General features: G+C 38.3%; 4 protein-coding genes across 4 annotated transcripts; 1 reads left to right on the top strand and 3 right to left on the bottom strand.

The window, feature by feature from the left end:
* Nucleotides 1-887: 887 nt before the first annotated feature.
* Nucleotides 888-5,095, bottom strand: zmat5 (zinc finger, matrin-type 5). The gene is made up of 6 exons (XM_071465526.1): nt 4,916-5,095; nt 3,802-3,975; nt 3,456-3,518; nt 3,275-3,355; nt 2,922-3,030; nt 888-2,813 (listed from the first exon to the last, which is right to left on the bottom strand). The coding sequence occupies exons 2-6, from the start codon at nt 3,926-3,928 to the stop codon at nt 2,666-2,668; spliced, it is 528 nt and encodes a 175-aa protein (XP_071321627.1). The 5' UTR covers nt 3,929-3,975; nt 4,916-5,095; the 3' UTR covers nt 888-2,665.
* A 31-nt stretch (nt 5,096-5,126) lies between these two features.
* Nucleotides 5,127-5,839, top strand: uqcr10 (ubiquinol-cytochrome c reductase, complex III subunit X). The gene is made up of 2 exons (XM_071465527.1): nt 5,127-5,290; nt 5,490-5,839. The coding sequence occupies exons 1-2, from the start codon at nt 5,150-5,152 to the stop codon at nt 5,538-5,540; spliced, it is 192 nt and encodes a 63-aa protein (XP_071321628.1). The 5' UTR covers nt 5,127-5,149; the 3' UTR covers nt 5,541-5,839.
* Nucleotides 5,840-6,462: 623 nt separating this feature from the next.
* gal3st1b (galactose-3-O-sulfotransferase 1b) lies at nt 6,463-10,210 on the bottom strand. Its single transcript, XM_071465524.1, has 3 exons — nt 10,053-10,210; nt 8,937-9,079; nt 6,463-8,864 (listed from the first exon to the last, which is right to left on the bottom strand). Exons 1-3 carry the CDS (start codon nt 10,149-10,151, stop codon nt 7,706-7,708), a joined length of 1,401 nt encoding a protein of 466 aa, XP_071321625.1. The 5' UTR covers nt 10,152-10,210; the 3' UTR covers nt 6,463-7,705.
* Nucleotides 10,211-11,375: 1,165 nt separating this feature from the next.
* Nucleotides 11,376-21,137, bottom strand: prodha (proline dehydrogenase (oxidase) 1a). The gene is made up of 14 exons (XM_071465523.1): nt 20,684-21,137; nt 20,002-20,210; nt 18,635-18,669; nt 17,629-17,778; nt 17,352-17,416; nt 16,733-16,849; nt 16,483-16,562; nt 16,172-16,253; nt 15,347-15,439; nt 15,015-15,161; nt 14,698-14,873; nt 14,517-14,615; nt 14,131-14,219; nt 11,376-13,234 (listed from the first exon to the last, which is right to left on the bottom strand). The coding sequence occupies exons 1-14, from the start codon at nt 21,017-21,019 to the stop codon at nt 13,044-13,046; spliced, it is 1,869 nt and encodes a 622-aa protein (XP_071321624.1). The 5' UTR covers nt 21,020-21,137; the 3' UTR covers nt 11,376-13,043.
* Nucleotides 21,138-22,214: the final 1,077 nt, after the last annotated feature.

Below are 22,214 nucleotides of genomic sequence, written 5' to 3'. Positions count from 1 at the left end.
TTGTGTGTGTTAAGGCCATGCTTTTACATTACATTAATTGTTTTGATTCATTAAGATTCATTTTTCTGAATGTTTTCTTTAACAAATATTTGTCAAATTTGACAAGTTTTACAAAATGCTATATATTTTTTCTCACTCTTTTTATCTTAACGTTTATCAAAGCTAGATGGCAAGAGGAAAAGTTATGAGACAGTTCTGGCAATAAATTGAGATTTTAACTCATATATAGTAGCTGTTTATGTACGGTCCACTAATGACATCACATTACCTCTCCATATGTTGTAGGGAATGGGTTTTGTGCGAATGTAAAATATAGTTATTGTGTCAAATCTTGTCTTAAGACATATAAGCAAACTATTGTGCCCTCTTCTGTATGTTACAGTGTTTTATTGAGCAGATTTATGTAAACTTAGTTGATGAATCGTCTTAATTGTTGTTATAAATTTAATTTGAGTTCTTGATGTCTTCTTTTCTGTGCCTTTGTCATTTGGAGTATTAAAACCTGCACTCTCATGTCTTGTCTTAAAGTAACTTTAGAGAGACTTTTAGGAAGATGAGAAATCTATTTGATAAAATCATTACTTTTGACAGAAATTAATCTGTTGCTAAATGTATTTTTGCATTAAAATGACTTATCAATCTAAAAACCAGTAAATATTTCTGGTTTATGTTTCACTCTTGTCTGTTCTTCATAAAAGTTACTCTAACTTCCGGTTAATACTTGTTGTGCCATCCTACTGTGACATTACCAGTAGTTTTGATGTCTAGAGTATATCCCTTACTGTTTTATTTCTGTATCTCTTACTGCACATGTAGAGGTTACTGCATCACTTATTCACTAATGTAAGTGGTGTCTAGATGCATGTAGTCTAATAAAAACAAAAGCATTGAAAATTAGCTGGCTCGTTATTTTTCTGTTTACAAATGTGCCATTGCTTACAAATTATAGCAGGATACAACAATACAAAACATACAGTTGATACTAATATCAGGTACGGAGTGGCAAGAAAAAAAAGAAGAGCAGATCTGTATTGTGATGCTTGCCAGTGAACACAAGAAAACAGAGAGAAATTCCAAATTCATTATTCATTTAACTACGTGAAACCAAGAAGGGAGACAGTCAGGATCTGGTGGTGTGATGGCCCCGTCACTGCACTGTCAGGCATTTTAATGACCCATTAGTAACAGGGCACAGCACACAGCCTGCAGCAGGACAGACAATTTCAGTTATATAGTGGTGAACCTCATGTAGTACCATGTCCACAAGCACCTGGGCTATGAAATGAGAACATTTGGGTGGCTTCAGGATAGATATAGATCCAGGTTGTGATTATGTGATAGTAAAGAAGTTTCCATTTGAAAGGCTAAATCACTCAGAAGAAGAATATAATAAGCTTCAAACAAGCTTTGGAGTGCATGAACCGATTCCAAGTTGCCTTAGTAAACGTGGACTATTGATTGTCTACAAGTAGACTGAGATGTATTGGATACAAATTACTGCTGAGCATTTGTGTCACACAGCATAGGGTAATTACACTGTCACACAAAGAGAGTCCTCAAGTTCATTATTTAAGTCGGATGAGAATGAGTTTTGAGTGGAAAAGAACAGGAACTTGTCATTACTTTTTTACAGCTTGACCTTTACCTTAAGATCAATTTTGTAGTTTGTAGTTTTACAACTTGTATACTTTTATATTCAGTGTTTCTCGTCAAAATATGATGTGGGTCCTTGAGGTCTCCCAGATTTGACATTTGCAAAGCTGATTTTTAAATATTTTAAATGATTCAGTCTATAGTCACATTTGCTTGCTATCAGTGTACTTTTTTGCAGTCTTTGTTGGCATATTACTGCCAATAGCCTGAAATGATACTCAATTGCTCCATAGTGCTGCTCGTGGTGAAAAATACCACAGTGTACCTTTAAGGAGGTAAATTAAGTTCCACTGAAGTCATCTTTTACACAGAGATGTGGCCAGGACAGCACATTTAAGACAGAGTATTAAAATCATTCTGAACAGACATAAACACATATAGCAATTTAATGAGGATTCCAGTGGCTGGGTTAGAAATAAACTGAAGTCATGAGATCAGTGATTCCCCCAGTGACACAGCACAGGAATAAAATAAAATAAAAATCATTTCCATCTGCTCAGCAATCCTGCATTCCTTTCGGGACTAAATGATATCTAATGTAACTCCTAGAGGAGTCTAATTGTAAAGAACTGCCGCCGCTGCTACTGCTAGTGGGTGCAGCAAACAACAACACACTGTCACACTGACACTGTCAAAATGTCAGGATTACTGCCTGTATAGAAACTGCTGGTCTAAGATTTTGTTTAAAAATGTTTTACATAAATACAAACTTTAACTCATTCTAAATTGGCAAATTAAACTTGACATCTTAAATAATATGTTAAAAAAAATGCAACAGTTTTAAATAAAAAAATACATTACATGCACACAGAATATTTCTATTGGTATGCATAATTTTCAAAATGAGAAATGGCAACAAGTAGTTTAAACATATCAACTGAAAATTTCATTTCAAACCTTGAAATATGATAATGATACCATCTCTTAATAACAATTGTATCTGCACCATTCCTCCATATGTTAATGTCACATATGCATTGAACAGTGATTTGAACCCCAAAGTGAATATCTCTCAACCCCATTCAGTGTTCACTTTGACCTTCCATCCGCCTGGCGGAGGAGGTAGAAGCGAGGGTGGAAGGTCAGGAATGGAGAGAAGCTGTTGAGGTATGTCACTTTCTGTTTGGCCCTCTTCACTGTCTTCCTTATTTTTTAGATCTCTGCAAAGGATAAATAATTCAACAGTTGAATTGTAAATCAGCAGGAGTAACCATTAGCCTTGCAAACCATGTATGACTAAGTGCTGAAACAAAAATGAACGTGCATACCCTTTTCTACTGAGGGCATTTCTCTTTTTCTCCCTTCTAGATAGCCATTCTTCCACACTTCGCCCAGGCATCTTTCTGTCCTGAGAGTCCTCTCTCTGCTGTCTTTCATCTGACAGACAATAAAAATGTCACTCCTCTCAACATTATTTACACAATCATTTAGATCAAATGTACCTGAGAACTTATACTACTTGTAGTTGTCTGCTCCCAGTTTCTTGCAAGATTGATTTAGATAAGCATAACAATTACAGTAGATATGTACATTAAATGTGTGGCATGTCCAATCAAAATGTATTCATTTTAAAACTTTTAAATCACATAGTAGACAGCACCACCCTTTGGTTACAGCTTACCTTCCACCTGTCTTTTTAGGTTTATCAGCTCCCCTTCAGACATGTGAGAAAACCTGCAGTTAGGGCCAAAATCACAAATTCCTTAAAAAAAAAAAGCACAAGACATAAAGATGATTGCAAACATGGATTTCCTATAATTTCCCAGTTATGAGAGAGATGTTTAGTTAAACTGTTTTGTTACCTTTTTGGAGAAACTTCCTGCAGGGTTTCTTTGTTTGCTCATCATACAGAATGGCTGCAGAGTCTGCAAAAATACAAATGACAGTGTCTCCATGGTTGTTTATATAATATTTCACTGTAAAGTAAACAGGTGGGCAGCCAGCATGCATAACGAAATGTAAGCATACTTAATTCTCCAATCATAATCACATAAATTAACATAAATTAGCATCTTAAATAGTGACCTTATACGTAAACATTTTATTTTTATCTATAGGATCACTGTCTACTTTAATAAACACACATGTAGACTAGGACATCATGAGTCATCTTATCTCAGTGGTCACAGAAACAACTGCAAGTTTCACCTCTGAAATGGTCAAACCAGGCCTTCTTAGCTCTGTGATGCTGAACACCATTCAGATGTTTTTTCCTGTTATGCATGTTGTCCTGAAAGGACCGGTCACAGTAGTCACAGTAGTATCTCTTTCCCATGGTGTAGGTTACGTGTTCAAGCCAGCACAATGTAGCCTTTTAAAAATCTGAAAGATTGTAAACAGAAATAAAACAGTTTGAGATAACTGCTTTGTCGACACATGGTGAGCGAATAGCCTTGCTAATGTAAATAGTACTTGTGAGAGACCATGGTATCCAGTAGTGCTAAGTAAATGTTGCCGTACACATAAGCTCTCTGATAAATTAAAAATATATATATATGCCACACCCTTTTGCTGACTCTGTGTAAGAAAATAGGGCTGCAATTTTTCATTAATTGTTAAGAAAGTGTCAGAAATGCTCATCACAATTTCCTACAGCTCACTGTGACACCTTGTCATGTTTTACATAACAAATAATACAAAACCCAAAGATATTCAAGTAACAATTGCATAGAGACAAGCATCGACAATGCATTGTCTGTGAATTGATTAATTAATCGACTAATTCGTTCATCACTGAAGTATGCAGTACAAAAAAATAGAATTCATTAAAGTCTAATCCTAATCCGAGGACTGATGTTTTGAAATTTGATACATTTGCATGCAATCAGTCAGGGTCTCATTTGTTCACTCTGCATTAATATGTATGCATGTAAAACTCACAAATGTAAAAATAGATTTGCCCTAAATCCAGAAAATATGAGTGGTGCAATTGGAACCATCCCAATCTCTACTAGACAACAGCTGGTTTTACATTGGTTTGTTGCCATCTGCTGGTTTGGTAATGAAGATGCCGCGATTAAAACAACTTGGTATGACTTCCTGTTTAACTCTGGGGGTACCATTAGCCTCAAGTCTGGAGGTGCAGAACTGTTTAGAAATATACTGAACATAAAAACAGATGATCTGACGCTCGTACAAATACTTCCAAACGTAGCAAACGTTAACCTCTCTAATTATCTGTCCGTACCGTAGAGAAATCGGCATAGTTAGCTCACATGCTTACAGTCACTCAAATGAACGTTTAACAGCAAAGAGCACAGACCATAGGTGGAACAGTGATGTCCTCCTCTGGGATTTTCTGCTTTACGAGTAAACGAAGATGCAGCGGATAAGACAAATAAAAAAAAACTGCACGTCTTTAACAAACAGTGTCTTTTCAGGGTCTTTATCATACAGTCAATGGTCTTCGCTTCTTCCCGTGGTTGTTGTATACCTCTTTTCTGAAGCGGAAGTTTGTCGACGCAACATCCGGTCTTGCGCACTCTCTTCCACCAACATGGCGCTGGCGAAGAACGTCTACAACTTGCTCTTCAGGAGAACGTCTACTTTCGCCATAACCATCATGGTTGGAGCGGTCTTCTTTGAACGACTATTCGACCAAGGCGGAGACGCCATTTTTGAGCAAATGAATCGAGGGGTAAGTGTGTCCGCTGGTGTTTTCTTACTGCTCGTTTCATCCTGACCTTGTAAGCAGAGGGCGAAGCGGCGTTGATGTTAGCTAAGCTAGCTTACCCGCTGAGCCGAGTAGTTGCGTCCGTAAACTGACTTCCATTTGACCTGTAATTTACAGTGTGTCTATATGAAGCTAACCTTACAAAACCTATGTTTTGTTGTAGAAACTTTGGAAACACATAAAACACAATTACGAGAACAAAGACGAGGAATAGGACGCGGCACTGGGGTCATCCAAGGCTGAAGCGTAACTGTTGTCACACTTCCATCATCCATTCTTCCTGGACTTCACACCTGAATCGAGCAGCAGTCAACATGGACATTGTGCTGAAAGTCATGCCCAGGCTGGCAGCGGCTACCAGAGGATCTGTGGGAGCTGACTGACTGTCCACACCACCATGAAGATGGAGCAATGGTTCCTGCCATCTCGTCCCCCTTCCCTGTTAATATTTGTAATGCCTCCATTCTCCTCCCAGATTGTAAATGGTTAAATTAAACATGCGTTAATGTCTCACAGGCCTTGCAATGTTTTTATTTGTCTTATCATATATTACATGCATGTCTCATGAGCAGTCATTGTCAAAACATATTGTTGGGTGGTTAATTTAGTATTTTTAATTTTACATGATCAGTATTTTCATAGGCATAGCTACATTATGTCATATGAACCTGTATCAAGAGCTTCATATATAAATTAAACAAGCATCTTGGTAAAGGGACACGGAGGAGTTGTGTAATGCAGTTATTTCTGGTAAAATGGTTCCATTTGTTCATTTCATGCCTTTTCAAAATATACAGTGAATGGATACTTGTGTCCTGTAATCAAGACACAGCTGTTTTTATAGATTTTGATGTGTGTTTTTTATGTCATTACGCATTTCCTGCCCACTCGTTTCCAGAGTATCACCATGGAGGTGATGCCCTCCAGGAGCAGCATTTAGAAACGTTGTCTCTCAGCTCAGATTTTTTTCCCCCAGTGCTCCTTGCAAAAAATGTTAATGATGCAAAATGTCATACACAAAGTTGTGGGTGTGGCTTATTTCTGTGGCAACTCTACTTCATTATACAGTTGCAAATAGAAATACAGGGAATGTGGTAGAAAACGCCATTTTATAAGCATCAAAAGCTCCAGGCTGATTTTGAGGAGCATTTTGCTCATTGTTTTCATGTTTATTTGAAAGTCAATATATGACAAATGATAAAACTAATACAATAAAAGTAATAACAAATTGTGTTTACATAATATATTACAAAAACATTTTATTAAGTGCACCACATTTATAAAATAGAAAGGACTCCCAGGCTGGCAGATTTCAAAGTTATACCAATTAGTACTTGTGCTACAGTTGATTTAATAATTGATTACAGCAATGATGATTCTCATGCACACAATACTGTACATAAGGTCCCTGCAATTGGCTGTATCAACTTCAAGCACCGATATAATAAATTATTTTTACCCATAGGGTGGATTCGTATTATACAGAGTCACCAATGATGGCCTGAGTCAGAATTAAAATTCAAATGTACACAGAATACATTTTTTGCTTTTTTTTTGCATGCTACGTGAAACCATTATTACACTGAACAATGAAGACATGTTAAGTAAACCATTAGAACAGGATCAGATGAGGCCGCAACCATTCAAATGCATTGCAAGCAACTGCTCTTAAGTCTCCGGCCTTTAGATGGCACACTAGCGCTTCCTGTCATTTTGAGTAACAAGAACTGTACTTTCAACAACAAGGCCACAACTGATGGCTCAGTCGTCACTGTCACACCCATATTTTCAATCTCGGCTGAGCACACAGCAAGTGTGTTATATCGCTTCAGACATATTTTTCGATCAGAAACACATATGCAGTGAAAAATCTAGCAAGTAAGCTTTGACTATATTTCTGAAACACTGAATATGTAAATCTTACCAAGGTAGTGAGCCTCAACTGTAGAGTTTTACCAATTTAGGTACAACATAGAGAAAGATTACTGTTGACACGTTAAGCCTGAACCCATCTTATAAAAAAGTGTAAACAGACAGTTTTGGCATTGTTTTGAGATCATGCATAATTTTGAAAGATACAACAAAGTGTGAGGAGCAATTAGGGGCCAATAGATGGTGAGTGGATGTATCTGAGATAACTGTAACCCATCTGTAGGTCCATTTGGGAGTGGTGATAGTTTTCTGAAGGTAACACTATCCAAATGCATCCAAAGAGGAATTTAGCTTCTAGGCAACAAACGTGAATTCACCCTGTGGATGCATCATACAAAAAAAAAAGACATAAAATAAGAGGAAAATGTTACAAGCAGGCATCATACATACAATAGATGTTACAGGATTGCTTCTGCTATATTATAGCTGTAAATGCTTTACTCCAAATCAAGCTGTAAAAACTGCATCTTTTATCCAGCCCCATAGTCGAGTAAGCCACAGGCTTACACCCAAGTCTGATAAGTACTGTATTTCAGGTGTGAGCATTTTTTCACAAATCCTCCTGAATTTGGGATCAATATCTTTCTTCATGTTGTAACCCAGGATGGAAGACTCTCCAACTGGCTGCCAGGGCAGAAAATGTCTGTCCCGAATCTTTCGGGCTTCAACTGCATGTCCTCCCTCGATACAGATGGCTTTCATCTCAGCATTTCTTCTCCTCAGCTCATTTACCTCCCGTTTCATTCTTTCTCTACCATACGCTTCTACTCTGGCCCAGAAGGTAGTATTAAAGTGCCGATAGAGTCTCCAGTCAGCCCCGTTCCACTCTAAAGCTTTGGCTCTGAACTCAGGGGTCAGTCGAGATACAGATGAGCTCTTGCGAACATTTAGCTTAAAATATAAAATGTCCTCCATGGTCCAACAGAGTGTGTCCTTAAGTAGGACAAGGGACTCCTCAAAATATTCTGCTATGAGGACCAAATCAAATTGTTTTGATAAGTTATGAATGTCCCTCATCACACGAGGGTCATCAGCTTCAACGTTGTTATCAAAACCAAAGTCAAAAAAGAGCAGATTTCTAAGGTAGAATGAGTTGTAAGCCTCTGGGCTGTAGAAGGTCCGAGGACTGTTTAGAAACGCTTCCAGTTTGTTCTCTCCACTGATCCTCCACGTGAGAGGAACTGCTCTGTTATAATAATGGAAGGATGATTCAAAGAGATCCACTGGGTCACGTAAGATGGTGATGTACACGGCATCCGGAGGCAGGAGCTTGGCTACCTCTTGGTGGTCAAAGCGCATGTGGTTACAAACAATATTGAAACACTCTCCAGGCCTGTAGTCCTTCACCTGGGAGCACAGGAAAGGCGATGGGTAGAAGAAGTCATTGCGCCCATCGGGGAAGGCAAATTTAAGCTTGTGCTTTTCCCCAAATCTGAATAGGATGTTGAGTATAGTGCTACTAGCAGTTTTATGGGTCTTCATGAACATGACGTTAACTGCAGGGGAGCACTCTTCGGATGGGGATTTGGTGCTTTGAGAGAGTCTGGTCACATTTTTCTTCAATAATCCTGCCATGCTGAGAGGACATGTATCTTCCTGAGAGCCCCTGTTAATAAAGTATATGGATAAGTAAACTGACCAGTCTCACTAAAATAATGCCTTTCTTTTAAATATTTACCTGGTCTTCACTTGAGCTGGGTTCGTCAAGCAGTAGAATGCCAGCATGATGTTGGTCAATAAAACCCACAAGATCAGCCTCCGTAATACAGGTGTGCACTTAGGTCCTTTGAAGCCAAACATGATTAAAACCCAAAGATGATCCTGAAAGTGAAATTAGAGAGCGTACATTGTGTATAGAAAAGCATTACAGGGAAAAAGACTAATAAGGCTGTGAAGGTTTGATGCACACCTTGTTATATTTTGCTCTGCAACTGTTGTGTTCTCATAGAACCAATGAGCAGCTTTGTGAAGATCATAAACAGCTACAATGCCCTGAGGCAGTTCTTACACACAAGGCAACTAATTATCACCTTACCTCACCACATCCCTCTATGCAAGTGTATTTAATATTATTAGGCTAGACTTTGAATTGAATATAACCTATTGTATTTATCCCTGCTAAAAAATAAGAAGTTTAAGAGGAGGTTTGAAGAAGAGGTTAAACTGTAGAATAAGAAAGGAAGATACAGAGCACAGATAACACAGATAACACCAAAAAACGCTGAATCATTCTTTCTGTCAAATAAAGCCCTCATGTTTACACTTTAAACATGTTTACGGTTCTTACAAAAAGCAGTAATGGAACATTAAAAACCCAGGTTAGGTACAAGCTTCTCCTGACAGCTCATTGTTCTCTTAAGGAAAAAAACTAAATGAAAACGGCCAAAGAGCAAAGCAGGTTTCAAGCTGTTGACATTGGACAGATGCTTATTCAAATTTTCTAAAAGAGGCATTCCTGTAAATTCAAGTAGGTAGTGTGATATAAAAAGGTGTGTCCCTTTTCACGCATGCTCTGACCTCTTATCTGTCAACTGTCGTGCGCGTAGTCCTTTTGTTACATTTGATGAGAATACCTGCCATGTGTAACCCTCAGTTGTAGTAGATAATGAAATCATTTCAATTTGATAAAAGCCTACACATCAGCAAGATGTCTTAGCTTGAATAGACAATTCTGTGCACCTATTATCCCAAATTATGAAAACAGCAAAGTATGACTCCAGCAATAAATCAAAGAACAATACACCTGTTCACCTGAAGTACGTGTGGAGGAATAGAAGAAAAGAGCTTTCTCTACCTGCAGATGACAGCACCAGCAGTGTGGGGGGTGAAGATATCCTACAGGGTAAAAGGAAACCTTCTGTTGTTCAGCATGCTGGACACACTCTGAAGTCATATCCCATTGGCTGTGAGGACAGAGGGAAGTCAGATGTGAGATGTGCTCCACCCACAGGTCTGAACTAGTTTGTAAATCAGCTCTATGGACTTGTAATAGGACAAAGCCACTACAGCTTTAAAAACATCAAGTTTACTTAAGTATGTAGTAAACAAGCTGCTTTATGTATTCAAAACTAGTTCTTAAGATGTGTCAAATTGAGGCCACTATATTAGAATATGTAGTAAGGTAAATATGACTATTATTATTCACATCACTTAGCCCTGTATAACCGAGTCCCAGTATTTTCCCTAAAAAAAAAGTAGCTATTTTTGCAGCACAATACCAATGTTTATTTGCTATGACAACAATATTTCCATAAACCTTAATAGTGTTGTTATTTGGTTACATTTAACCTTCATAACCTCTGCAGCAGCTCAGATAAAGCAAATATGTAGGATGCACAGATAGAAATCTTGTTTTTTTGTTTATGAGAACTTGTTGTTCTAGTCACATAATAGGGTTGTCAACAGAGTGGAGTTACTGTTTAAATTTATCTGAGAATGAGACAACTGAAGACTATCATATCTATACTTCAATGTTTAGTGACTGCAATACAATGAAACAGTGTAATGTACATATTAGGCCCCAATAAAGATGTCATAATAAAGTGTATGCTGCATACAACATCTAGCTGGATAGATAGATTTCATTTGGAGGGTCCTACGCTATTGTTCTATATATAATCACAGCAGAGATCACACCAAGCTCCGCCCAGCTGCGTGTTGTCATGGGGCAGGCTGGATGTTTATCTTTAGTCTCCAGATACCTGGACGCAGGTGCTGCCTCAGTTGCAGCAGAATAATCTCTGATTCAGCAGGTCCCATCGATTTGGCACAGGGAGCCCTCAGCCTCTGTGTAGCAAAGGCCGAAGTTGTTGATGTCACTGACATCAGAATACGTCAAACAAGACTATCAGATCTGTGTCACTGAGAGATAAGAGCAGGATTGCATCTACCCAAATTGGGGTTGCGATAGTCAAAACTGCCTACAGTAGCATAAGCTGGAGTTTGGTGAACTTAAAGGCAGCGGCAGACTGTCATAAAATATTATGTCAATCATGATGTAACCTTTGAGTTCTAACTCAATAGATTCTTCCCAAACACTTAACAGATATTTGCATCACTGTATTGTTTAGGACCTCCACTTCAAACATTCAGTCTCAACAAGAATAAAGACAACTCATTTTTTTTTTTTTTTTTTTACATTAACTGAATTTTATTGCATTAATCATTAATTACATATAATCTACAATTGTACAAAATATGGCATGTACTGATAAAGCAGTCATGAGGAAACCAAACAGAAAAATGATGAAAGACATCAAAGTAAAGGCTTCCAAAAAAACAAAACTTCTAATCAAAAACTTTTACTCTTACTAAGATAACAAGACAATAAAACTGATTTTTTCCCCCCCTAAAATCAACTCTCCATCTTAAAATGGGAGCTCAAACCACTCAGTGGTTATTTTATTTTCAACCCCATCAACCACTGCCAGTAAATTAAAAGTGATTATTACTATCATTGGCATTGTGTTACAATTATGACACTGAAACTGGAGCAAAAATGATGTGGCAGTCGACATTCATTTGACTGTAATGCTGTCACTCATTTGATTGTCATGGGACAGGTGTTTTTCCTGTTTATGATTATATATCAAATTTCATGTATACACTACTATAGTGTAAAATGTAAGCATTACAAGTGCTGTGACAGTGACATTGTTTTTAAATTAGACACCAGTTGCAGTGCGGGCCAACTTCATTTCAAACTATTAACTTTTGTCTTGATGTAGTTTTAAATTTCATGACTTTTTGATCCGATCAAAAATGGCCCCTCAGACAACTACACTGGGCAACACGGCTCTCAAATGATTGAGACGCCGTGGGCAGCTTTAGTCCAGAGATCCTCTCTACAATATCAAACAGCAGCAGCAGGTGCTGTTTCTTCTACTACACAGCTTATGTAACAGTGCAGGTGTTCTGAATGCACTTGGGTGCAGAGTTCCAAGAAATCACAGCAGTAACCATGGTATGTCGGAACATTTTGGAGCAGAGTGAGCACAGTGTTTGATGAGCAGAAGATGTTCTCGACTTTAAAGAAAACTGAAGTCACAAACATCCCTATGCTGCTAAAATCAGTATGTTGCACAGCAATCAACAAATTACTTGTTAAAGTTGATTATTACAGTGACTCATCACATCAGCAACAAACATGCTAAAATAATTTACAATCCGGAGTGTGCAGTAACAACAAAAACTAGTTGTACTGTAGCTGATTGCTTCCAGTTAATCATACGAAAGCAATCTTAAGGCACTTTTGAGTGACAGCTACACACTTGCGCTAAACAAAACAATGAGTGTGTTTGATCAGTTTAAAAAGCACAGTACCGCTTTTATATACAAGTAAACCACCTTTGATAAATGTACAAACACAATGTACTTTTTTTAGCCTCTACTGAAGAATTCCATTCTATCTATCAGAAAGGACAAATCGTTCATTACCACGACCAGTTTTAACTTAAATTAATTGATTCTGAATTTGAGAAAAATATCAATTATAATTTCTTAATGGAGCAGCACATGAATCACTACATGTATTATCATAGCAGCGTTTTAAACACTCCATTATCATACATACTGCTAAAAGGAAAGCAAAACCCTATCGCAAACCACACTTTAAATACCCAGTCAAGTATCAGTATCAGCAAAACGTCTTTGATACTGTGCAGCCTAAAAAGCAAAGGAAGGAAATGACTCGTCCTCTACTAAGAGCAGTTAGCAGGTAGTGGTACAGTTTTGATGGTGGAATGCTCACAGAAATACTGTAGTTAGTATGTTGTAGACCTGTGACTCAGTAGACAGGCTTGTAGAAAATCTGACCACCCAGCACCCTGCGCTTCAGCTCCTTCCACAACAGGCTGCGTTCTCTCTGGGATCCCTTCATGAAGCCACGGTTCTCTTGAGCCCGACGAGACAGATAGGGAATGACTTCGTTGACTGGACCGTATGGAACGTACTTGTAGACCGGGAAACCGGCTTGACCTGTTTTTAACACAGAGTAAGGACGTGCGTTTTAAAACAGAACCCTCTATCTCCACCATGTGTGCGTTCCATGTCATGACTTCTGCGTAATGTAGCATTGTAGCTGTATTAACAGCATTCAAATATGGTTGTTACGGAGAAATAGAACAGTTACAAGGCACAATAAATATGTTTTCTTAATATATTAATTAAACTGACAGCGGTTCCTAAATTTAACAAGGTAGATAAATAACTGTGCTGCTGGAAAAAAGATGTCAAAAATGTTGCAGTAGATTAAAGCATTATCTTTATCTTCTGCAAAAAGGAGTTCATGGTGGATAAATATTGGATTAAGGTAACACTGATATCAGGTGATATGACAAGGTCAAGCCAGCCCTTATATCTGGCTAGTAAAGATTAAGTCTGCTACAGCATCACTATTCATCTGCCCTTTACATTAGGATGAGGTTGAAGTTGTGTCTCAGTCTGTCTCTCATTTGCAGAACACAGCTCGCTTTGGGCTCTAACATTATAGCCATGAATAATCTGGCTTTCTAACTCAACACCTTAAAATAAAGTATGGGATCTGACTCTTGTTTTCCGCTCCACCAGTACATCTATAGTGCTATGTCAACTAACCGTCCAACAGTATCGCGTGGCGATATGTTTATGTTTAGACTGATAGCGTGCATACCTCAGGTTAAGGACATTGAGAAACTGGAGTTGTTTGTTCCCAGGATATCTACAGATTGGAAATATCATTTCTAAGGTCAGTGGCCGTCTGAGTATTGAAAAGCTGACGTCTGCAGGGACTATGTTTCAGTGGAACCTCAATGACCACATGACTGTGTGATGTAAGTCTCAGAGATTCCATAGCTTACTGTTTACTTTTAGTATCCGAGCTGAGCACAACATACCTAGTGGGAAGCTGATCTGGTCACACATGCCCAGCAGCTGTCCAAAGTAAACTTTATTCTCAGTGGGTGAAAGGCCCATCTCATTCATCCTGAAAAAAAAAAGAGAAACCGAGAAAGGGTTGTTACATAATGAAAGGTGGAGTGAGGTATTTCAACATTTGTGCGGCAATGTCTTTCTGTTAATCCTATAATTGCTTTGGAAAGTTAACAAAGACTACGTTTTACTTGGCGCAATACCCTAAGCATTAGTTTAAACCATTAGGTTTAATCCTTAATGAATGAGAGGTCTAAGGCTTTCGTGTATGTTAAATCTAAGTCTGCACTTAGTACATGCCAGATGTTTTACTGTCTTCAAGTTTTTCATGCAAGCCTGAGACAAAACATACTTTTCTAGGGTGAATTTCACTGTGTCCTCGTTGTGACTTGCAACCATGACATTTGCTTTCCTGCTGTGTTCAATCTCCTCCAGCACATACTCCAAACACCTGAACAAACAACAAGGCAGGTTGTTAAGCTTAAGACATTTCCTAACTGATCCACAAATAATGATAATAATTTAAGACTTACTTGTGATACATCCTGTTTGTGGCCTCATAGTCTGGGTTTATTGGGTCTTCGTAGCCAATCTCCTTGGCCCTGGCTCTCTCTTGGTACATGTAGGCTCCACGGACCAGTTTGGCCCCAAAGTACCAGCCCTCACGTCGTGACAGCTCAATATCCACACTTACATTGTCATAGGCTTCCTAAAAAATGTAATTGTTTAAAAAAAACAAAAACAAAAAAAAAACACACAAAAATATGACAGTTTATTACACAACTCTGGCTACTTTTTGGCTGGACAGCTGAGAAAAACGTGAAGGAATTGCAGGGGACTGTTGTCTCACCTTGAGGTAACACTGGTAAGTGTTGAAAATGATTGGCTTTTCTGTGTTGAATTTCCTCTGCATTTCCAGGGTCAGTCGACTAATGGCTGGCTGGAAGTACGTCTGCTCGGCATCCACCATTAGCCTTACCCCATTCTCCAAAGCATGCTGGAGCACACAAAGAGTATTTACAGTTTAAATGGTCCTATTCATATAAGTGATCAATGTGCACAAGAGAAATCAGCAAAACAATTTATTTCTAAACTGGGCCTTTGATTACAATTAAACTGTATAGTGTATTTCTTCTGACAATTATTAAAGAAAAGCATGTGTATTTGTTTTGGGTTCCTCACCTTGGCCAGAACATCCACTCTCTGCAGCATTCTCTTCATCTGTCTCTCCTCCTCAGCTGTAAACTTCCTCAACAAAGGCTCCAGCTGGCCCGTCTGCACAACCGACACACAAAACACTGAATCGTTTGGCAATTACTTTCTTCGTGATCAGAATAAAATCCACAAGCTTCATCTGCATGCGACTGGCACGGCAGAAGTTGGTGGGCAGAGCAGCAGTGAGAGCAGGATGACTGGCTCCACCATTTTGTCCTGCGTCCCTTTTTAAACTGAAACAAAAAGATAAGTCCAGTTTCTAAACTGCCCTCAGCTGCCAACTTATATCAACTCTGCAAAAATCTACAGAGCACTGTAAGTCCCAAAAGATGTTAGGTTTACCTCATGAGTGCAAACTGTTTACTTGTGGAAAGACAATATGATATGATTGCACCAGCAAGTTGTTATCTTGTGGGAAGAAGATCAATTTCTTCTTCCCACAAAAGTCCAGATTCTGATGAGGAAACAAAAATGGTTGCTCTTGCTAATTAATTGTGTACAACATTGTCTGTCTATGAGACCATTAGCTGTCTAATTACATCTTTCTATGAAATGTAGACGTCTGACATATACAGTATGCAATGTTCAGGAAGTATGTTGCTTTTATTCCCTTTAAACTCTAAAATGATAAGCCAAAATGGGGACTTGCTCTAAACGCTGTATCAATGCCCATTTGAAGATTATTTGGAGGCCTTCTCTGATTTATTGCACAGCTCACAGTGTGCATGAGAAATGGCTAACCCCTTTCAGAGTCTGGGCACTCCACTTCATATTCACAGGACAGTGACTCACCCCAAGGTTTGGCACCATAAGCAGATTGGAGATCTTTGTTGTATCGTTTATTAAACTGTTCCAGTCCAGCAGGTCTATTGTTCTGGAAATAAGATAGGAAATTATAAATATGTAAAAATTCTTGCCTTCACAATATTTTTGTTGCTGATTAATCAGTGCTAGTTTAGCTAAGAAGACTAAACTACAAGCTGTTTTACATTTCATGCTAAACACCAGCTTTTCTGATTTAACAGGGCTTCAAAAACAGAGACTCAAACATACATACAAAAGTATTCATGTGTATTGTTATCACCAACAAGTGACTATCTTACCCTGACAAACCCAGCTTCTCACCACTGAACCAGTTTGCAATGTCATCCTTGGCTCCAACACCCAGCTTAATCAAACTTTCCTATAAAGAAATATTTCACTGATTAAAAACATATATTTCATGATATGCCACTAAAAGCTGTGAAGGCTTGAACACAGATAAAGTGTATTTTGTGAACAACTAAAAATGATTTGAGGACAGCAGTTATGCATGAGCATGGTTGAACATGCTTCTCTGAGGGCTACACAGACCTTGAGTTGTTCCAGCTCCAGTTTTTGTTCCAAAACCATCATTTCAGATTTTCCCTGCTGAGCTGCCAGGAAGTTGAAGAAGCGTCTCCATTTAACCAGGACTTCTGAAAACTGGAGCTGTTCCGATACAGAACAAGTCATTCAAGTCATAATATTGTATTTGAATATTGTGATGCGGTTAGCTGTACACATCAGTATTTTATTGACAGGGGGAAAAAAACAGCTCACTGTAAATTGGCACATCATTTTCACTGTGTGTCTGAGAAAGTTAAGCCTGGGACACTGAGGTGTGAAATGTGATTTTCCTTAAACCTGACTGTTTCCTTCTTGTCATATTTGGATTTCAGTGATAACTACTAACGGTTCTGCTAGGTTTTGTACACAGTAAGGTGAATTCATTATCATACTAATCTACTGGCACTGACTCAAAACCATAAAGAGATGGATAAACGGCTAATGTTTTATTTCCCCATTACTCAGTTAAGTTTATCTCGTGCGAACATACAGGCTATCAGTGTAAGATCTGGCAGCAGTGTTTAACTTAATGTAATTCACCACTTTATCTAAATTGTGCAACATTAACTTCTGGTTCATATTGAAAACATGAGGTTAAACGTACAAGGAACTGTGGGCGCCCCAGGGCTGTCATTTTGATGGCAGAAAATCCATCAGCAGAGGCTCCACCTGAAATTGGTAAAATTCACAATTTTTTTGTCACTTGATGCTGTATAATTCTCCAACTTATTCATTTTTTCAATTCAACTCTGTCATTTATATAGCTGACATACTGTTTTTTTTTACAATGGGTTTGTGTTTGTATAATCTTTATATAATAACCAAACTCTAACTAACATATTATGTTTCTAATTTGCTTCCACATAAACCTTACTACTTACCAGAGGCTTTAATGCAGTTTATGAATGTCTCCATTTGTTTGTCACATTTGGCCTCATCTGCGTAGAAATAGGTACGAGCACTGATAACCCCCCCTCGTCTGTCCCCAAACTGACGATGAGCCTTATATTTCTTCTCACGATGAACAGCATCTGGAGTGAGAGAAAAAAACATAATATTAGCTGCCTACTTCGGGGTTTTGATGACAAATATTAATTGGGAGCTGACTGGAAATTTAATGTCTGTTCCCATATTCATGGATCAGAGATCATTCAAGCAGCCATATTTAGAAATTATACTAAAAACACAATTCTTTTTTAGAGATAATATTAACATTTTAATATTAACAAGTTTCTCTTTACTCTACAACTTGACCAAGTCAATCCCACAAGCTTTCATTTTTGGTGGAGTACAATTATTTATCAATGTCACAATAAATGCCTCACAAGCAAACGTGGCTTATGGGAACTTTCACATTTTATTAATTATCAATTTAGATGGTAATAAACAGCCATCCTCAAAATAATCAAAAATCTTTGTCTAAACGTGTAACTTAGCATGAATAACATAGTAGCACATAGTGCCAGAAAGAGTAACACTAAGAATATTAATTAAGGAGTAAGTGTTGCTTCTGAATTCTTATAAAATTTTGAAATAAAACCAGAGAGAGCAATAGTAGGTAAATGATACACCTGAGTCTCAAATATCAACCGTGACAAAAGCTCACCGTACCCACTGAACGGAAGATTTCAAACCCCTCTAGATCCAGATATAACCAGTACTATCCAGACTGGACCACATGGCTGCGTAACTACACATACCGATCCTGACATTTGACATTGACTCATGTTGCATTGAGACCAAGATGAAGCAAGTGAATATCAAAGCAAACCAGTAGCTCAGTCTTGCCACTACCCGTCTTGCCTGTTCATTACATTACGTGAAATTTAACACAAAATATTATAAAATTATAATACAATTAAAGTTTTTTTCAACTGATATACACACCTGGACTTTCTTTCTCTGCTTCAGAAACACATGAACTGAAAAAGAAGGAGAGATGAGCATTAGAGCAGCAAAAACTACTGGCAGTGTATCCACCTAAAGCATTTTACTTGTGGACACAACCAATGGAAAATAGATTATACTGCCTATACTCTCTCACACTATCAGCATGTTATGTCACTTTCAGATTGGTTAATCACAAAAATATTATGCCATCCATAAACACAGGAAAGTCTTCATTTTAACCAGTCTAGCTGAGACCTTGTTATGCACTTATAATAACCTCTTTTCCCAGACATGTTGGGACATGAGAGGTGTATCAAGGAACAAAGATAATTACTGTGTTCACTTCTCCATGGGAGATGAGTCTTTAGTGCATTCACAGATAGTTTTGACCAAGATAACTGGAATCTAAATCAAAAAAATATGCTTGGGTTTAGTTCAGCATGTGTATGTTCGTACTCAGTGAAAAAACCTCAGTTAAAGCATAAGCTTATTTCCTCTTTGGGGCATTACATAACACTTCCGTGTCTGTGTGTTCGTGCCCTATGTAGGGATTCCACACACTACTCTAAAAGGCTGGCAGTCTTTTCATGAGGAACATCCCCCCTGCTGAATAACCAGCTCAACCTATCAGAGGAGAGGGGTCTGCTCCAGCCGACCAATAGAGGACGAGCACTGTTTTGCTACTAGAGATCAAATAAAAACGCGTGAGGTTTTGATTACAGTCTGTTTATATGGAGGAAACACACTGGATCACATGACTCGAGGACTTGATAAGAACTATAACCAGACATAAAGTGCTAAGTTAAAAACAATCTGGCACTGATGTTCAGTAAAGCTCAGTGGAGTGTTTTAGACACTGTGTTCTGTATGTGAATAGAAGAGCCAAAGGGTAATGAACATGTGCCGACAAGAGTTAAAAAAAAAACAAAAACCTCAAGTTCACAGATAGAGAATTAAATTAAAGTGGTTTGGCCAAACTTTTCACCCGAGTTTCAAATATCAGTGCTGCATGTTTTGAACAGTGAATTACCCATTGCCAGCTTATTCTATCTACCTGTATCATGTTTAGTTCAAATTGCTAGAACCACGGGCAAAACTGAATTCCTCTCTTTAAATGGCATCTTCAAGTTTTTCAGGTTTCTCCTACTTTTCCAAGAGTGCATGGGCTGGGTGAACAACTTCTGTTGTTGTGGCTCAGTCACACCCCTTGGCCCAATATCATGAGAAACACTTCTCATGATATTGGGCTAAGCTTTATGGTTTATTATGCTGTGCAACTTAAACAACTCCTTATGTGGTACACATAAGGCATACATTAAGGTTGGACTTTTGTAGCTAAACTCCTGCTCGTAAACAATACTTACTCCATTTCCTTCTTCTCTGCCTCCTCTTGTGTCAAGTCCTCTTCAACACTGTAGTCCAAAACTGCCCCCACGCCAAAGGCCAGATTCTTCTGAATTAAAGGTTTGATGGCGTTGTGATCCTCCCCTGCCACAAATTGGCCATAGAAGGTCATCTTCATCATCTTCTCAAACATCCTCTGACCGAGCAGCTTCTTACTCAGCTCCATCAACTGATAAAAAAAAAAAAAAAGCAAGAACAAGATGTTCTACCTCAGTGGTTTGTTGTTCAGCGCCATTATAATACCCAACCCCTACCAGTCCATTAGATAATAGGACTTCTTTACCTTTCAAAGCCAACAGGAGGTTTAAACAGGGACCATACACATACTATAAAGTATATATAGTACATTTCTTAACAAAGTTACAAGGTGCTTGTACAAGTAAAAAATAAATCATGAAACAAAATAAAGTTAAAAACACTTAAAACAAGAGAAAGTGAAACAAGCAATAAAAATGGATTGTTCACAGACTGTAAATACTAGTAAATAGTAATAATACCTTTTTATAAAACTGTTTAAAGCGGAATTTTCTTATCACTTGAATTAAGCTGTTACATTTATTAGAATGTGACTCATGAAAACTTGATAAATGCTGTTATTTTTAAAACAGAAGCAAACAGCTAGTATCCATTCAAACAACTCGCCTCTCTGTTCTTCTCAACGAGCAGGTCAATCGTGCAGAGCTTGAAGACCAGCAGACTTCGGAGCAGTTCAATGTTGCCCTTGCTTCTGTAGGCTTCTTGAGTGTTGTCGAAGTCGATGTGGATTTTATTCAGCTGCGTGTTTGCACCGGTTTTTTTCTGGCAGAATTCAATGGGCACAGTTTCCACCACGGTGCACTCACCCATCGGCTGCTCTTTCTCTTCCTGAGTTTTGGTGGATGCAAGTGTCGATCGACATCTCCCAGATGAAATGCGCATTTTCCCGACATTGCCCGAGTTTGCTCTAACAAGAGCAGCTACAAACTTAGTGTACGGCATGGTTTCCTGTTTTTTTTTTTTGTTTTTTTTTTTTCCTTCCTGAACGAAACGGGACGACAAGCAGGGAAAGCTACCTCACCGCCTGTAGCAGCTGCTGCGATGCTGCGGTCAATACGCGCCCTGAGCACTTAAAGCCTCCTCTCGCTGGGGGGCGGGGCCTCGCTTGTTACGTCATGCTGCACGGCATCACATGCACAGACTGTAAATAAAAATCACATGTGTGTGTGAGCCGCACACCAGGCTGCAGTTTACCTGAAAGTCCTTTAGTATGATACATAGAAGTTTAATTTATGACTTTATGGTTTCTTGTACTCCACTTGCTGTCTTCAGAAATACACTGTACACATAGATAGATAGATAGATAGATAGATAGATAGATAGATAGATAGATAGATAGATAGATAGATAGATAGATAGATAGGGAGGTAACAAAATGGAATTAAAAATTATACCGCTTTTATGGCGGCACTGACCAAAGTTCTACTAAAATCTGGTGAAGTGTTTCTAACCTGCACATTTCCCATCAAATGAAAATATACTAGATTTTTTTGTGCATCATTTTACACACATTTACCCAAAATTCAGCCTGACATGTTTGGAGTGTTTGGGATCTCCACCAGAATTTTTAAATGAAACCTCAATGTCTGAACAAATGTTTCTGATAAATATTTTTGTCTCTTCTTAGGACCTAGATCCTTTCAGTAAAACGTAATCCCCCTCCACACAAAAAGGAACATTGCATTTTCCACATGGGCAGAATTATTTCGGGCTAATTGCATTGTATTGCAGTATGTCTACTGTGCACTGCATGTAAGTAAGTTAGTAAAGCTTATTTGTATAGCACACAGATACAAAATCACAAGGTGCTTCACATCAAGTCAATAACCAATAGCAATTGTTCATTCTAAATGCACAATTGGTTATTGCTTGTTTGGCTTAACAGGGCCATACAACTGAATGTCAGTGGCATGAAAATGATAAGAGATGCCACTATAATTCCCAATAATCAGTTGAAGATGTAGAGAAAAACATAAGACCCATATGTGCATGCATCTACAGTATTTTACTGCATGTTGTTCAGCTTATCCACTGGTGTGGTCATTTTATTTGCAGTATCCTTTCTTAACCTTGCACAGTATGTTATCCTGCCTTCTGCTCTTATGATCATGAGGTTTTCATTCAAGTCACACTTTCC

Source organism: Trachinotus anak, unplaced genomic scaffold (genome assembly GCF_046630095.1).
Source record: "Trachinotus anak isolate AG129_WGS33_773 ecotype Australia unplaced genomic scaffold, CSIRO_AGI_Tana_v1 ptg000028l, whole genome shotgun sequence".
NCBI lineage: Eukaryota > Metazoa > Chordata > Actinopteri > Carangiformes > Carangidae > Trachinotus > Trachinotus anak.
The sequence above is the reverse complement of the archived record's forward strand: the minus strand, read 5'-3'. Positions and strand labels throughout refer to the sequence as shown.

Excerpts from the sequence above, each read along its gene's own strand:
- prodha (XM_071465523.1), bottom strand. The coding sequence starts at position 21,019 with ATGCCGTACACTAAGTTTGTAGCTGCTCTTGTTAGAGCAAACTCGGGC. Across the intron at positions 20,211-20,683 it reads TCGTTGAGAAGAACAGAGAG|TTGATGGAGCTGAGTAAGAA; the intron begins GCGAGTTGTTTG and ends TTTTTTTATCAG. Across the intron at positions 18,670-20,001 it reads GCAGAGAAGAAGGAAATGGA|TTCATGTGTTTCTGAAGCAG; the intron begins GTAAGTATTGTT and ends CTTCTTTTTCAG.
- zmat5 (XM_071465526.1), bottom strand. The coding sequence starts at position 3,928 with ATGGGAAAGAGATACTACTGTGACTACTGTGACCGGTCCTTTCAGGAC. Across the intron at positions 3,031-3,274 it reads CCTAAAAAGACAGGTGGAAG|ATGAAAGACAGCAGAGAGAG; the intron begins GTAAGCTGTAAC and ends ATTGTCTGTCAG. Across the intron at positions 2,814-2,921 it reads AATGCCCTCAGTAGAAAAGG|AGATCTAAAAAATAAGGAAG; the intron begins GTATGCACGTTC and ends TATCCTTTGCAG.
- uqcr10 (XM_071465527.1), top strand. The coding sequence starts at position 5,150 with ATGGCGCTGGCGAAGAACGTCTACAACTTGCTCTTCAGGAGAACGTCT. Across the intron at positions 5,291-5,489 it reads TTGAGCAAATGAATCGAGGG|AAACTTTGGAAACACATAAA; the intron begins GTAAGTGTGTCC and ends GTTTTGTTGTAG.
- gal3st1b (XM_071465524.1), bottom strand. The coding sequence starts at position 10,151 with ATGACTTCAGAGTGTGTCCAGCATGCTGAACAACAGAAGGTTTCCTTT. Across the intron at positions 9,080-10,052 it reads GCTGGTGCTGTCATCTGCAG|GATCATCTTTGGGTTTTAAT; the intron begins GTAGAGAAAGCT and ends TTTCACTTTCAG. Across the intron at positions 8,865-8,936 it reads CCAGCTCAAGTGAAGACCAG|GGGCTCTCAGGAAGATACAT; the intron begins GTAAATATTTAA and ends CTTTATTAACAG.